The sequence below is a fragment of the Balaenoptera borealis genome (genome assembly GCF_965194805.1).
Source record: "Balaenoptera borealis genome assembly, chromosome: 17".
Lineage (NCBI taxonomy): Eukaryota > Metazoa > Chordata > Mammalia > Artiodactyla > Balaenopteridae > Balaenoptera > Balaenoptera borealis.
Window position 1 is genome coordinate 55096734 of NC_138876.1, and position 15366 is coordinate 55112099.

The 15366-nt window shown below is 31.7% G+C and overlaps 1 protein-coding gene across 6 annotated transcripts in view; it reads right to left on the reverse strand.

The window, feature by feature from the left end:
• Positions 1-2432: 2432 nt before the first annotated feature.
• Positions 2433-15366, reverse strand: part of LRRCC1 (leucine rich repeat and coiled-coil centrosomal protein 1) — a 36027-nt gene continuing 23093 nt past the window's right edge. For all 6 annotated transcript variants that reach the window (XM_082364158.1, XM_082364159.1, XM_082364160.1 and 3 more), the window contains 9 exons: positions 15015-15154; positions 13411-13612; positions 12681-12866; positions 11758-11932; positions 10692-10855; positions 7836-8044; positions 7606-7743; positions 5006-5141; positions 2433-3146 (listed from right to left, as the gene is read on the reverse strand). In XM_082364158.1, the coding sequence (XP_082220284.1) occupies positions 3024-3146; positions 5006-5141; positions 7606-7743; positions 7836-8044; positions 10692-10855; positions 11758-11932; positions 12681-12866; positions 13411-13612; positions 15015-15154 (1473 nt within the window). In that variant the 3' untranslated portion in view covers positions 2433-3023. The remainder of the gene's footprint in view (positions 3147-5005; positions 5142-7605; positions 7744-7835; positions 8045-10691; positions 10856-11757; positions 11933-12680; positions 12867-13410; positions 13613-15014; positions 15155-15366) is intronic.

The window sequence follows — 15366 nt, forward strand, 5'->3', positions numbered from 1 at the left end:
AAAGAATTTTTCTAATTTCCCTTGTGATTTATTCTTCGATCCAGTACTTATTTAGGAGTGTGTTGTTTAATTTCCACATAATTGTAAATTTCCAAAATTTGTTATTCCTTCCTAATTTCAGTTCGCTGTGGTCACAGACCATACTTTGTGTGATTTCAATACTTCTAAACCCATTGAGGCTTGCTTTTTGACCTTCCATCTAATCTATACTGCAGAATGTTCCATGTGCACTTCAGAAGAATGTAAAGATTCTGCTGTTGTTGAAAGTGTCCTGCAGATGTCTGTTAGGCCTAGTTGGTTTAGTGTTGTTGAAGTCTTCTGTTCTCTTGTTGATCTTATGCCTCATTGTTCTATCCATTATTGAAAGTGAAGCAATGAATTTTCTGTTACTGTTGAATTACCTTTTTTTCCCTTCAAGCCTGTCAATTTTGTTTCATGAATTTTGGGACTATGTCGGTAGGTACATCCATGTTAATAATTATTATATATTCCTGATAAATTGACATTTTATCATCTTTCCTACTAGTACATTTTTTGTTTTAAAGTCTATTTTGTCTGATATTAGTATAGCCACTCCACCTTTCTTATGGTTGCTATTTACATATCTTTTTCTGTCCTTTTACTTTCAACCTATTTGCATATTTGAATTGAAAGTGTCTTGTAGGCAACATATAGTTGGATCTTGTTTTCTTGTCTATTTTTGTCTTTTGGATTATTTAATCCAGTCCCACTTAACATAATTATTGTAGTTGAATTATACATGAGTTGAACTTATTTCTGTCATTTTACTTTTTGTTTTCTAAATATCTTGTCTTTTTTATTGCGTTTAATAATTGCTTTATACTTTTTATTGCTCTACTTCTGCTTCTTTTGTATTACACAAATATCTTCTAGTATAACATTTTAATTCCCTTTAACTATATTTTAGTTACCTATTTTGAGTTACTTCCTTAATGGCTTCACAAAGGCTTATATATACCTTATCAGAATATACAACAGATTTATACTAACCCAGTTTCAATGAAGTATAGAATCTTTCTCCTATATAGCTCTATTCTCTTCCTCTTTTTGTGCTTTTTGTTATATATGTTACATCTATTTTATAATTACAACTATGTTTTTATAGTTGTTTTATATAACTTAAAGTCTAAGGAGAGCAAATATATATTTATAGTTTATAAATTTATAAATTTTCATATTTATTTTCATTTATTATTGTCACTTGTTCCTACGATTTCAAGTTACTGTCTCCTGTTATTTCCTTGCTTCCATACAGCTTTGCTTTCACCCACCTTTGTGCTGATATTGAGAAATATTACATTTTATGTTTTACTCCCAATACAATTATACACATTGTTTTATATATTTGCTTTTTTAATCAGCTAAGGGATGGAAGGAAAAGAAATATGTATTTATATTCTTTTATAATTACATAATTACCTTTACCAGTGTTTTTGTTTTTCTTCTCATGTGTATTCAAATTACTCTCTAGGGTCACCTTCTGAAAGGATCTGAAGCCTTAAGAAGTTCCTTCAGCCTTTGTTGTAAGGTGGGTCTGGTAGGAACACATTTTCTGTTACCTGGGAATGACTTGATTTTGGTTTCATGTTTAAAAGATCGTTTTGCAGGATATAAGATTCTTAGCTAATTTTTTTTTTTTCTTTGAGTACTCTGTCAGCCCACTGCTTCTAGTCTCCTTTGTTTTGCATTTATTCTGAGGGATAATTTTGTTGGATGTAGAATTCTTGATTTACTGTTCCTTTTCTTCCTGTACCTAAAATATGTCTTTCACTGCCTTCTGGTCTCCATTATTTCTGATGAGGAGTCAACTGTTAGTTATATTGTTCCTTTATATGAAATAAATCATATTTTCTTACTGCTTTCAAGATTTTCCCAACAGTTTGACTGTAAAGTGTCTAGGTGTGGTTCTCTTTGTGCTTATCCTGGGTTTTACTGAAGTTCTTGAATCTGTAGGTTAATCTTTTTCATCAAATTTAGGAAGTTTTCAGCCATTATTTTCTCCAATATTTCTTATGTCCTCCCCTCCCCCACAGACTCCCATTACATATACTGACATGCTTGATGTCCCACGGATTTCAGTATAAATCTTGCCTATAACAAAATGGGGCCCTCTCTTTACATTTACATTTTTTCTGATTCCATTTAATTTTAAAAACTTAGTTCACTGGCTATTAGTTAAGAATTTGGTATTATATTCTTTCAGAAATAGTAAGGAGAATAGCATTTAGATCTTTGTTCTGCATACAGAGGAACATAAGAGATGACAAAAGTAAAATAGTAATAAGTGAACTGATATGAAATGGAAGAAAACTGTTTCCAGTTACAAAATAAGAATTCTCTTCATAAATAGTAACTAAAAAGGGAAAATGAAAGAATGACAGTGGAACAGTAGTGTTCCTCTTGAGACAATGTTTATAAAACCTTAAATGCAATCTTTAATGAAAAAGTCATGTGCATTATATAAAAAGGGGTCATTATGAGTGATGTGGAGATGCATACATATGCATTCTTAAATATACCGCATCCCTTATACAGATTTAAAATATTTTTTAGCTACATTTATGAGCATTTTAAAAGAATGGCACTATGTCAACTAAAGGACAACCAATAAATATAATTAGTTCTTCATCAACACAGTAAGGTTAACAACAAGATTAAAATACTTTCCCTCATATAGTCAAAATACTAATCTTAATTTTCATTAACATATTTGTAGGCAAATGTGTAATCACCAAACAATGTATAGCACAGAAACAAGAAAAAGTGTTTTAAGTCTAGTTATTTTGATAGGTCTTTCTAATACACATAATTGTCAACAATTTATTATAAAAAACCTACATATACAATTAATAAATACTTGATCAAGCCTTTTAAAATATAATCAGGATGAAATGTGTAGAAAGAGACATTTCAAAGTCATAGCAGTTACTACTATCACAATATTTAATCATTTTTACAATAGGTCTGCTGGTTCATTTCAATTCAATCCATTCTCAGAACCATCACATTTCTTGCTGAATTTGATTTAGAGCAAAAGCAAGTTGCTTAATTTTTATTTCCATTGCTTTTTTGTTCTTGCATGTTTCTTCCAGAAGTCCACGCATTTCTTCTTCAACTCGATGAACCTAAATCAACATATAAATTTTATAACATTTACATTTCTTAATGAAAATGTATTTTAAAAAATGCAAAAAGTAAAAAATTTATTCTTATACATTTTGTATTTTGTGATGTTCATTTAAAGCACAGAGGTTAATAAAATGTTAACTTGTTCAAATACTAATAGGGAAAATGTTATACTGTATACAAAGTACTTACATGTGTATTATCCATTTATTTCTCATAGGTTCTTGTGATGAACACATGGTAATTTATTTTAACTCTATTTTATAATTTAGAAAACTTGTTCAAGTTGTGTAGCTTCTCAGTAGCATATTTGGATGATACCCAGTCTTCTGACTTAATCTTTCCACTGTCCTGTGCTGATTATGAATGCTGAATCATGAATTTGACTTACCCTTACAGATTTTAAAAACTGAAACAACCTCCGTTCCCAAAGAAACTCTTTAATTTAAACACTGCATTTCTAAAATTGCTGGTGGTGGTTATAAATTACCATCTTTTTGAGAGATCATCTTACGATTTATTGTTAACCTACATTCTCCTAGGATTCAATGTATTTGATACTATTAATTTCTGCTTGAAACTCTCTCTCCTAACATACAACATTCCTGAGAGTACTACCAATATAACCATCCCTTTCTGTTTACTTCCCTCTTCCTAATCTCTAATACAGACTTCCTAATTTTTTTCCCTTTGAAAACTAACATTTTTCCTAATTTAAATGATGAGCTCTATGTGATGCCTTAAAATTTTTTTTCATGATTACCACATTTAAGCTTTGGTGAAATTTTTCTATTCTGTAACAAACACCTCCCTTTGATATTACATCATATTGGCAAGATGTCCATAATCAAACACAGTATTTTCCTTTTAGCTAAAGGCCTACTTTTATACTTTATTTAGTAATACCTAATGTACTCTTCTTCAACAATCAGTAGATTTTAAATAAGATATCTGAAACATCTGTTGGCTTGAAATGAAATAAAGAACTAAATTTTGAACAAGTTGTATTTCCTTATTCATTGTGATTATTTCCAAAGACCTAAATCCCTCTTTCTGGTTACATAGACTCCTGATGGTAATGTCATTTAATTATACAACCTTGATTATAATATATGAAGTATTACTTTTTCTATTAACTCTTTTCCTTTTCCAGTTGCTGATTTCTAAATCTCCAGTCTTAAAGATATCTGTTTCTTATTATTACTTCAAAATCAGGGAAAAATGGAAATTCATAACTGTCTGCTCATCTAGTGGATCTTAACAGAGGGGTCATATGGGAATCACCTGTTGAGGAAAATACCTGGGTCTGATCCCAGTCTTAGTGAATGAAAGTCTGAGGGGGAAGCACATGCATATGTATTATTAAAAAGCTCTGCAGGTAATTCTGATGTTTGCCTCTGATTTATTATCATCCTAATCCATTCCTTTGTCGATGATATTAAAATGAGAAAATCGACAGTTTTGAACCCTAATTGATAATAAAACACTCCTTGAGAACTTGTCCTAGGTAGTGATGGACTGTATTTAATACATTCACATTCTCATCTTGCCTATGTGTAACCAAAGGGGCTTCCAGCTGAAATTGGCTAGGGATATAGAAATTTTTATCCAGAGTTCATGGAGCAGGTGCACATCAGAATCAAACTTATAATCTTGGTTTCATTAAGATTATATTCTACAACTAATCTAAGTATTACCGACATTTTGGTCTGGCTTCATGATTGTACTGGCAATTTTCTTCATATCTATTTGGTTATTAAATCATGCTTCCTTTTCTCTTTTATCATTGTCAAAGATCCAATTTACTTAGCTATAATAATTTAATACTGATTATCAAAGTGAATTTTACTTACAGTACCTTTAAATTTGCAGAATCAATACATTTCTGCTTTTCACTTGCCAGCTGTATTATTTCAGCTTGATGAGCTTCAACAATTGCATCAACTTGTTTTTTAAAGGCATCATCCATACTATGAAGCTTTTCTATTGCATCCCTTAAAAACAAAACAAACCCACATATCTACCTGTACATATAAAAATTAGGCTGTTTTTTGTCTTTTTAGATGGAAGCTCTTACATTCATATTTTAATGGAAGCATAACTCCATTAAATAGCAAAGGGCTATCTTCAGTAACTAAAGATATAAGTAGTTCACTATCCAACAGAATCTTAGTAACAGAATAGAGTAGGGTAATATCAATGGAAGTTTGTTACACTATTACCCTCTGAAAGTTAGAGTACATTGGTTCTCATTTATTTTGAGTCTAAGAATATGGTTTATAAGCACCTTCATAGATGCTACTATCAATCTTTTTTTCCTCCACGTATTAGCAGTGTGATAATAATTTGAGGTATCTATACTATAGGAAGGTTCAAGTTTGTAAGCATATATGTCTGACTTCCCTATGTTAATGCTTAATGGATAAAACCCTATGTTAATAAACAAATTATAAACAGTATTCACAAAATTTTAGTGCTAAAAGTTTCTTATAGGCCAAATACCCATTCCTTTTATTAAGTATGAATAATTTTGTTAAAAATGTTAAGTCCATAATGAACAAACTTCCTGATTTTGGCATAGCCCATTGTAATACCGGATTGAACATTGGGACTGAAACCGAGCAGGACCCTGTGGGGCTCCTGGGCATGGAAGCCTTTCTGTGTCCCCATTTCTTGTTTGTAGGGAATAGACTCCAGCCTCCATGACCTTCCCTGAGTTCCAAAGGGCAGATTCAAACAGTTGCTAATGAGGGAAGGGAGGGGACACAGAGATTAGGGAGAAGACCACCTGAGGCCAGATTAAAGGAGTGCAGGCACTGCACACACCTGGATCCTTATTAGCCACTCTGCCCTTGAACCATTGCTATAAAACTCCTCACTTCCCAGGTTGGGACACAGTTTTTTGAGGCACGAGCCTGTTGTGTCCCCCTTTGCCCAGCAAAGCAATAAAGCTATTCTTCTCTATTTCACCCGAAACTCTGTCTCTGAGACTTGATTCTCCACCAGTGTACAGAGGCTGAGTTTTCAGCATCAGGACCATGAATCAAAAGCATTTTTTTTTATTCCCAGTTGCAACAGTTGGTAGCTATGAGACTAAGGGTGAGTCACAAACTCTGTGTTTAAAGTTTGTCAACTATAAAACACAATAATCCTGCCTGTTCAGCCAACCTCACAGAATTATTGCTGGGTTCAAAATAAGATATAAGAAAAAAATCAATTTATACATTATAAGAAACTATGCAAATAAAATCTATTCTTATGAATAATAATTTATTTATTTTATTAAAATTCCATTAAATTAAAAATCATATATCAATCTTAGTCATAAAAGCATTAATGTATAAAATCAGGCCTTTATTGTTTTGCTCTTAAAGACATGATAAACAATGCAATATAAGAGATTCTAAAAACTGTCAGGCTTTATGATTTTTATTAAGTTTAGGAACTGCTAGTTATATGAAATGATTGTTTCTTTTAGGATCGAAAGGACTCCAAATTGCAAAGCTGTGACCAGCAGGAGAGAAAACTGTAATAGGTTCCAAGTCAAGGTCTCTGTATTAGTGCTTGGTTGTAAAGCGAAGTGGAACAGGGTCCATTAGCAAATAAACAAATGACTGTATTATCAATCAAAACTTTCTGGGGAGTATAATAACACCTTTTCATTTATAAAGAATTAAAATATGAGAAATCAAATTTCCAGGTTCTATTAGACTTGATATAATGGGAACCTACCTCTATATGAGATTTTTGGGCTACCTATATGCCATGTTATCTATGCCATTCTGTATCTTGATATGAGCACTGGTCACTAAACCATGCTATGTAATTTTTAAGGCAGTCAACTTTGTAAATTATTTTAACAAGTCTAGTTATACAGCTTACAAGGTAAAACCCTCATTTCCTCTAGAGTATTTTATAAAATCCATAAAACAATGGCATATATGTATACATTTTCTTCCCCTTCTTTAAAATCAACTCTTATCCTCAGCTGGTGCAGGCCAACTGCTACCTAAATCTGTTTTAGCTTCTTCAGGAGCTCACTGTCCCTGGTAGTCAGTGATTTCCTCCTCTAAACTCCACATACAACAGCCAAAAATATCACTTGCTGCTTTCATTCAAACAGAGTTTGAAAACAATAATCACAGTAATAAAAATGAAATATTTATACAGCAATTACTATGTGTCAGGTACTATTTAAATGCTAAATAATCCATACAAACCATATAGATATAAATATACATATACATAAAGTTTAAACCTCACATCAAACATTAAGGTAGGAACTATTATAATCTTCATTTTATAGATGGAATGGAAATAAAGTACTTGGCAAATACCTATGTCCAACATGTTTTTACCCTCCTCACCCCCATCCCCCCGCCGTTCTACACAACCCACCCATCCCAATTCAGTTTTATGTTTAAAGATATCCCACATACTTTAGGACTTAATCCTTACTTTTGCAGTTCAATACTTTTGTCTCTTTCTGCTTTAAGTTTCCTTTCTTTGTTTTCAAAGTTTTCTTTCACTTCTTTTACTTGCATTTCAAGATGACACAGAAGCTCTCCTTTATCATGCCACTTCTGATTAAGTGTACTAATATGAGAAGAAATAATTAAAAAAATAAAATTGGTTATATGAAATTATTAAGCCACATGTTATTTCTCAACAGGAAATTCGTATAATACCTGTAAGCTTTTCTAATTTCTTCGAGTTCTAATTCCTTTACTTTCAACTGCTGTTTTAGTTTTTCTTTTCTTTCATTGTGTCTTTCTAATTTCTCAATTATTTCATCCAGTTGTGAAGATTTTTCATCAAGTTGTTCTTGGGTACATTTTTGTATTTCAGTGATCTTTTCGTGTAATATTTTGATTTGTTCCTCCCTTTCCTGTAAACACTTCATTTTTACAGAAAAAAAAATCATTATTTAAAAAAATAATTATTTTTATTAATCTTGAATATCTCATTTCCTAATTAATTCAATATGGTTTAAAATTATTATAAAAACTACAGATTAAAAAATAAATTGAACATTCAAAGAATGTTTTAGAAAAGATTTACAGAACATTTTAAAAATCACAATCAGTAAGGAATAGCACTACTACTTTGATTTAACTGCCACTAAGAAAGATGAACTATTTACACTTTTTATTTCATTAAGTTAGTAACTACCAACCACACAGAGGGAGCAGAAGAGAAGGAAAAGAAAACTGTGCAATGAAAATTTCAATTAACATGGAATACAGCAGAGACATGTTCACTGTACATGTATGACACAAATTAAAATGCTATTTCTACTATGCTAACAAGTGTCTTCTGCATTAGGGTGAGCAAATACTTTAAAATAAAGTATGATTTCATCACTATTACAATGTCACATGAAAATAGGCTCTACATCCTCCAAAACTTCCTTTTATTATATCTTCTATATTGTGAGTCATACTTTATCCTCTATTTGCATATTACAAATCAGAGGATAATGAAAGCTCAAGACCACCTTAGGCACTGTTAAGTGTTTGCAGGTATTAGGCATTATATGGGTTACTTACTTCAGTGAACATGTTTGCTTTAAGGGGGTATGCCTGAACGGCTGGAACAGCCCTGCTATAACACCAACTACTGATATCAGTCTCCAAAAGTGTGAAAAGATGAAATTGGTAGTTTTTGTTTTTACCCTGTTTCCCCTGCCCCACCTTGCCTTTTTTTCCCTTTTGGGAAGAAGATGCAGGCAAACAAACAAATACTGAACAAGGCTAATTTAGGCATGAATTCATCAGTATTTTAAAAAATGTGGTTCAATTCCTCAGTGTGTTATATATCTAAAAATTCTAAGCAAAGATATCAGGTAGTCTTCTAGTCTTGACCAACATTTGCATAAAAGGCATGAATTGTTTATTTTCTCCACACAACTCTCGTACTTAAGAGTAATACTTAAGTAAGTACTTAGAGGAGAGCAGTCTTGACACATATTATATTAGGAATCCACAAAAGCTATAGAAGATTCTTATGAAAAACCCCATTAATAAAAAGAATAACATTGTAGCATCGGAGAATTTTGTGATCCATACTTAAAAGTACCAAAATAAGACATAGGAGGAAACCAAATCTCAAAAGATTTGTTTCTGATTTCCATAGTCAGAAGCTAATTACAGGATCTACTTAATTGAAAACATCGAAATCCAAATTTTGCAGATTAGGTCACTATCCCTTTAAGTTATTAGCTATGATGAATTTACTGCTAAAAGAAATTATGCCTAGCTATCTCTGTATGTTCTGTGATTAGATGGAATGCACCATTAATGCTCATATCTTTGAGGCTGATACAGTGTTCTTTAAAGTAAGTGTACTACGTTGTGAAAAGAAAAATGATGAGTTGAAAATCTGAAAACTTATTTTTTTAACCAAAAATCTAAAACTAAAAGTCATCTGTTTTTTGGCTCCGCTATGTTATTCATTACTAGTCATTTCCTCCCAAAACTCTGCTCAGAGATTAATAAGCAGTAGTCTTACTGTGGAAGTAGTTATGTCAACCACAAGTATTATACCAAGCATAGATTTTTAAACAAGAAAAAATACTCACTGCTAAAATATTTAAATAATTTTTAGTGTAGCTTGGCATGTATGACAGATATAATTGAAATTCTGGTTTCATGCAAAACCAAAAAACCAATATAATTGTTTAGGGTAATACAGTTCTAGCATTCACAGTCTAAATCTAGCTATGGATATAGCAACATGGTGATAAATATGTTTCTTTATTTTCTGTACTTGACGAAGTTAAGTTCTCAAGGAGTTTCTTAAAAATGACTAAGGGGAAAAAAAAATCAAATCTTAGGTAGTTATAATTACTCTAAAGAATGAGTTCCTAACTTTATGGGTGATAATCTCACTTACAAGTTTCTTAAAAACCCTTTTCTCAGCTATTTTTATACCTTAAAGATAATCTCTAGAAGAAAATTTTGGAGTTCAACTTTGATTCACTGTTCAAGCTAACTTTCAGAATATTTCTCTGGAAATTTTCATGTAAGATACTTTGAAACAAGTGATCCTGTTAGTATCCTCTCTTAAGATAGGCCATATTGAAGAAGAGGGTAAAAATGGTTTCCCTTGGGAACAAGCATGAATCTTTTACGTTCTTTCTATTCAAATACTTTAAAATATAGGATAGTAGGTTCTGTCATAATTTCGAGACGTGAATTAGCAATACTGGAAGATATTAAACAATGAAAAGTTTAAATAAAATATTTGTTTTTGTGGTTCCTAACCATTTATGGACACTACTTCCAATTATTTCAAAGGGCCATAATAACATTTTCCATAAAATCTTGAGGTAAAAGTAATTTCAAGTTAATAAGTTAATAAATAAATGTCATATATAACTTTTAAAAGCAAAGAGCCAAACATAAAAGAAAAAACATGATAATATGTCTTAAATTCCATAACTGTTGGGATGCATTGAGACAAATATTTATTATTATACTTTGATCCACAGATTTTTCAAACTTTCCACATGCTCTTTTCCTATAATAAAATGTCAAACTTACTTCTTTTAATTTTCCAATGGTTTCAGTTTGGTCTTCTATGATTTTGCACTTAATTCTTAATGTGTCATTATCACGTTCACTTGCCTTTCGCAGAGATTCATTCTCCCTACACAAACTTTCAATTTGAGCCTCTTGTCTCCCATGATTTTGGGCTAGAGAAGATCCTAAGAAACAAACATCATCAGTAAAAAACTTAAAAAGACCTTGGAGAATTTATATTTTATGAACATCTAATTTCACAATGTATAATATAGTAAATAAAAAGAAAAGCTGAATAAAGAAACAAAATATATAATAGCACACAATATGAAGAGGAAAGGGGAAAAGAACAAAAAGGCCTTCTAAACAACTGTGGCTATTTGAGAACCTAAAACCACAAATCATGAACAACTAACTCAGACATGAAATATTTAATGGGTCATGTTATGCTGTCCAAACAAAATCATATTACAGATTTCTATATGGAATGGACAAATGAACAATGTTCCATTTAGGCCAACACCTACTATTCATAATTTGTAAAGTCTCTAAGAATGCCTTAAAATGGTATATATCTCTTGCCTTATGGTGACTGGAAAGGGAATGAGACTGAGGGTAAGTTTACCTGAACCTAAAGTGGTTTTCATTCATAAACGATTTCACATTTCTCCACATATAACAACATAAATGTTACCAACATTTTTAGCTAAAAAAAAATGAATGCTGCATATGTACAAATAATTTAAAATCACTAGATAACGAAAGAATTGTTTTCAATGACTTATTCAGTTGTAGCATTGTAAATGTATACCTGTTCAGAAACGTAACCAAATTATAGTGGGGAAGAAAACCAACAGCAAAAAAATCAGAGCTATAACTTCATAACAGGTGTAATAAACTACTTCCCAATTCCTAAGTATAATTTCATTCCTGTTTGACTGGCAAATGACTACTTCTCCTTTCATATACAGTGTCACCTTCTTTCTTGGTATGTCTAGGCAGAGTTAAGCTCTTCCTTTTCTAATACACAGATTTGTTGGATTAGCAGAATGGGCTATTTTTTCCCTTTGAAAATTGAGAATTTTACCCTGTTGTGCCAACTCATGTCCCCATACTTTTCTTTCTGTCCTTAAACCATAAATTAGCGATTCCTTGGCTGCTAGTTCGGAAATAAGCTGCATTTTTTCATGCTTGAGAAGTTCTATTTGAATACTCTTCTGCTTGTCATCTTCAATTAAAATTTCAAGTGTGTTGATTTGATTCTGTATACCACCAAAACACATTGAAAAAAAATGCAAAGTAATTATTATATTTAAGTGCTTCTTTATTTTCTTTTTGCATTTTATGAGAAAAAATGTTACTTAAGCAAATACAAAGTAAATGTTCCTAAATTTTACATCAGAAAATGTTTAAATTTTATTAACTAAAGATAAATGTAGGTCATGAAATAAAAAGTCAAATTTTAAGAGCCTACTCCTTTAAACGCTCTGAATTTTATTTAATATCTTAAAAGAGCAACTACACATGTAATACTCAAAATTTCTCACCAAATATTGAATATTTATATCAATAGTCTAAAGGTTACTTATAGAAAGTGAATCCTTTTGGGCAAAATACCACTAATATTTAAAATTGAGACAACAGAAATAAAGTAATTAAAAAATTATTATAGTTAGGTATATGTAAAAACAACCACTACCACAAAATTAATATATCAACAATTCATGTATTTCCCAAACTTCAACAACCTGTATCACTGTAAAACTGGTACATTTACTTAGTATGCTTCTTAAAATTAATTCACTTATTTTAGTTAAATACTATTTTAGTGTAAGCAATACAATCTGTGCAATCATGGTTTATCTCCTAATTATATTACTTTTCACACACGTAAGAATATATAAGTAGTGTTATGTAGTTCATAATTATGTACTTCCTAAAATCATCACAATATTCTTGAGAAAATGACACAAAAAATTAAAAAGGAAATATAATGTTACAATGTCTTACCTGTAAATTTGTCGTTGTTTCCTGTTTCAATTTAGAAACTTCTGCAAGTTTTGTTTTTTGTTCCTTCACCATACTGGTTAGATCTTTAATTAAAGAGGAAGATTCATTTTCTTTTCGTTGAGCCCAAACAAGAGCATGCTTGCTCTTTGCTAATTCAGTTGCAACATTTTCAAAACCATCTTTAACCTATATTTCAAAATTGCATTATAAATAGCAGTTCTGCAAATATTTAGAAAATATCTGTTTCTGGAAACAGCTTACTTCTTTCATTTTTAGAATCAGAATAAAATTCACAGATAATTGGCTTTGCAGGCTAGCCAGGCCGTATGTGTTTGTGTTTTAAGTCCTCAACCCTGCTATTATAACATAAAAGCAGCCACAGATACTATGTAAACAAGTGAGCACGACTCTGTTCTAATAAAACTTCATTTATCGAGCCCGGAGACTTTAGTTTGCCAATCCCTGCTCTATAGTAATAGAGAATTCAGGGTTCCTAATTCCTATTCGTGCTCTCTTTACTTGACCATTTATAACCTCACTTAGCTTTGGCAACAGCACTGAAGATTAGCTATTATTTAGGTGAAGAAATAAGGCTCTAAGAATTTAAGTAATTTGGTTAAGATCATATAGCCAACATGCAAATAGAGCTAGAATTCTAAAACGTAGTCCTCTTATCAAACCATATCTTGTTGATTCTGTTTTCAATAAAAAGCTAGACGCCAATTCTTACATCTTTAAATCTTCTGGCTTCAACAGTTAAAGCAATACGGAATTCATTTTCTAAATCCATATACTGTTGGTTTAATGCATCAATTTTGTCTTGGTATTCTTTTATAACTTGTTCATGTTTTCTCTCTTCTTTAGCAATTTCTTTAGCTAAGGCTTCCTGGAACTCAGCTTCACTAAAAAACTCCCTTGTTTCAAGGTCTTTCCTGGAATTAAAACAAATGAAAATCACAGGATGCTGTTTATCTGGAAAGAAAAACTTTAAAGGTCTTTAAATAGTTATTAAACGTTCTATATTCCCTATTGTTAAAGATCAGCTCCTCACTTTCAAACACAGAAAACTGGGGATAGGATGGTAGATACAGAAAGAATATGAGTTTTGATTGTGCATTCAGTGGTGACAGGGATAAGAGGAGTATGCCAAATCTTAACTTCACTGAGATAGTTCAGAATCATTTTATGGTTTCTAAAATTCTTTGGGTGCATTCACAGAAGTCAGGTTCTATCTCACTGCATCTTCTACTTTGGTTGAGTCTTTGACATACAATAAATACAGTCTGACTGGTCCTGGTGGTTGGTTAATTGAAAACAACAGTTATGTGTGAAACTTCACCAATCTTTTAATATAGGGCCAGTTTTTTAATTTAAATGTGAATTCATTCTTCAGAGTTCTCCATTATTTTTCTTGAATAAATCAAACTCATAAAACAAAACCCATTATTTCTGGTTTTGGTTTCTTTAAACTAAAACAAGTTAAAAGATATCTGAAAGGAAAATTAAGTGCCAATTTTTAGATTTTTGTGATTATTTGCCCCCCAATCTTTTATAGTTGTCTTGACCACACATATGATGACGATTTTCCCCAGAGCATCAAAATTTAATTTATATATTAAAACTTAATTTACACAAGGACAAAACCAAAACAGGCCTGAGAACAAACACAATTAACTCATGGCAATCATTCAACTGGTAGTAAGCAGATAACTAGCTGAATGTGCTTAAATTACTGTGGACTCTAAAAAGCAGGTGTTGGCAAACTACAGCCCATGGACCAAATCTGGCCTGCTGCCCTTCTTGTGGGGAAGTAAACTTTTACTGAAACACAGCCACGCCCATTCACTTATGTGCTGTCTATGGTTACTTTTGTGGTACAAAGAGAGAGCTAGGCATGACCTGAAAAGCCTAGAGTATTGATATTTTCTATCTGGACCTTCACAGAGAAAGTTTGTTGAAACCTGCTTCAAAGGGATAAAGAATACTGATAATTTAACAAGTAGTTACTTGGAAGTCAATTAAAACAGCTTTCTCTGTATTACAATGATCAATTTTTAGTTGGGCTTAGAGAAATGGAAAATGAGCTTCATTGCTATAAGGCCATACCTCAACCTCAGTAAAGTTACTGATTTGTTTTTAAGCTACTAGTTCTAACTCTAAGACTGATTCTAAAGCATACATACATAAACATGTCATTCTCCATGAGCTAACTGTGCCAGACTTTACCACTGCTCAATCACTGTCTAGTCTTGGCGGGGGCAGGGGGGAAAACCAAATAACTTTTTCCTATTTTTAAATGTCCATATTTTCCTAAAATATACATATTTTATTTACCTGTGTTCTTGTTCTTTCAATGCAAGAAGTTCATGAAGTTGTTGCACCTGTTCCTTTTCTTGATGAAGAGAAGTTCTAAGTAAGTTTATTTCTCTATCAGCAGCTGCGGCTTTGAGTTCCACCTCTTGGATAAGTTGCATCTGAGTAAAATACACACCATTACAGTATTTAGATAATAATCTCCTCTGCTTCTATTTTAATGTCAGTTCCCCAAAGACAAGTGCCTTCTAAATAACAGGACCTAGTGACTAAGTTGACTTTCAAAATTTATTAAATAATGCTATGGTCACGTAAAGTGTAGTCTTAGAAGCATCAAACACATTAACATTAACTCTTATTTCACCACAGACTT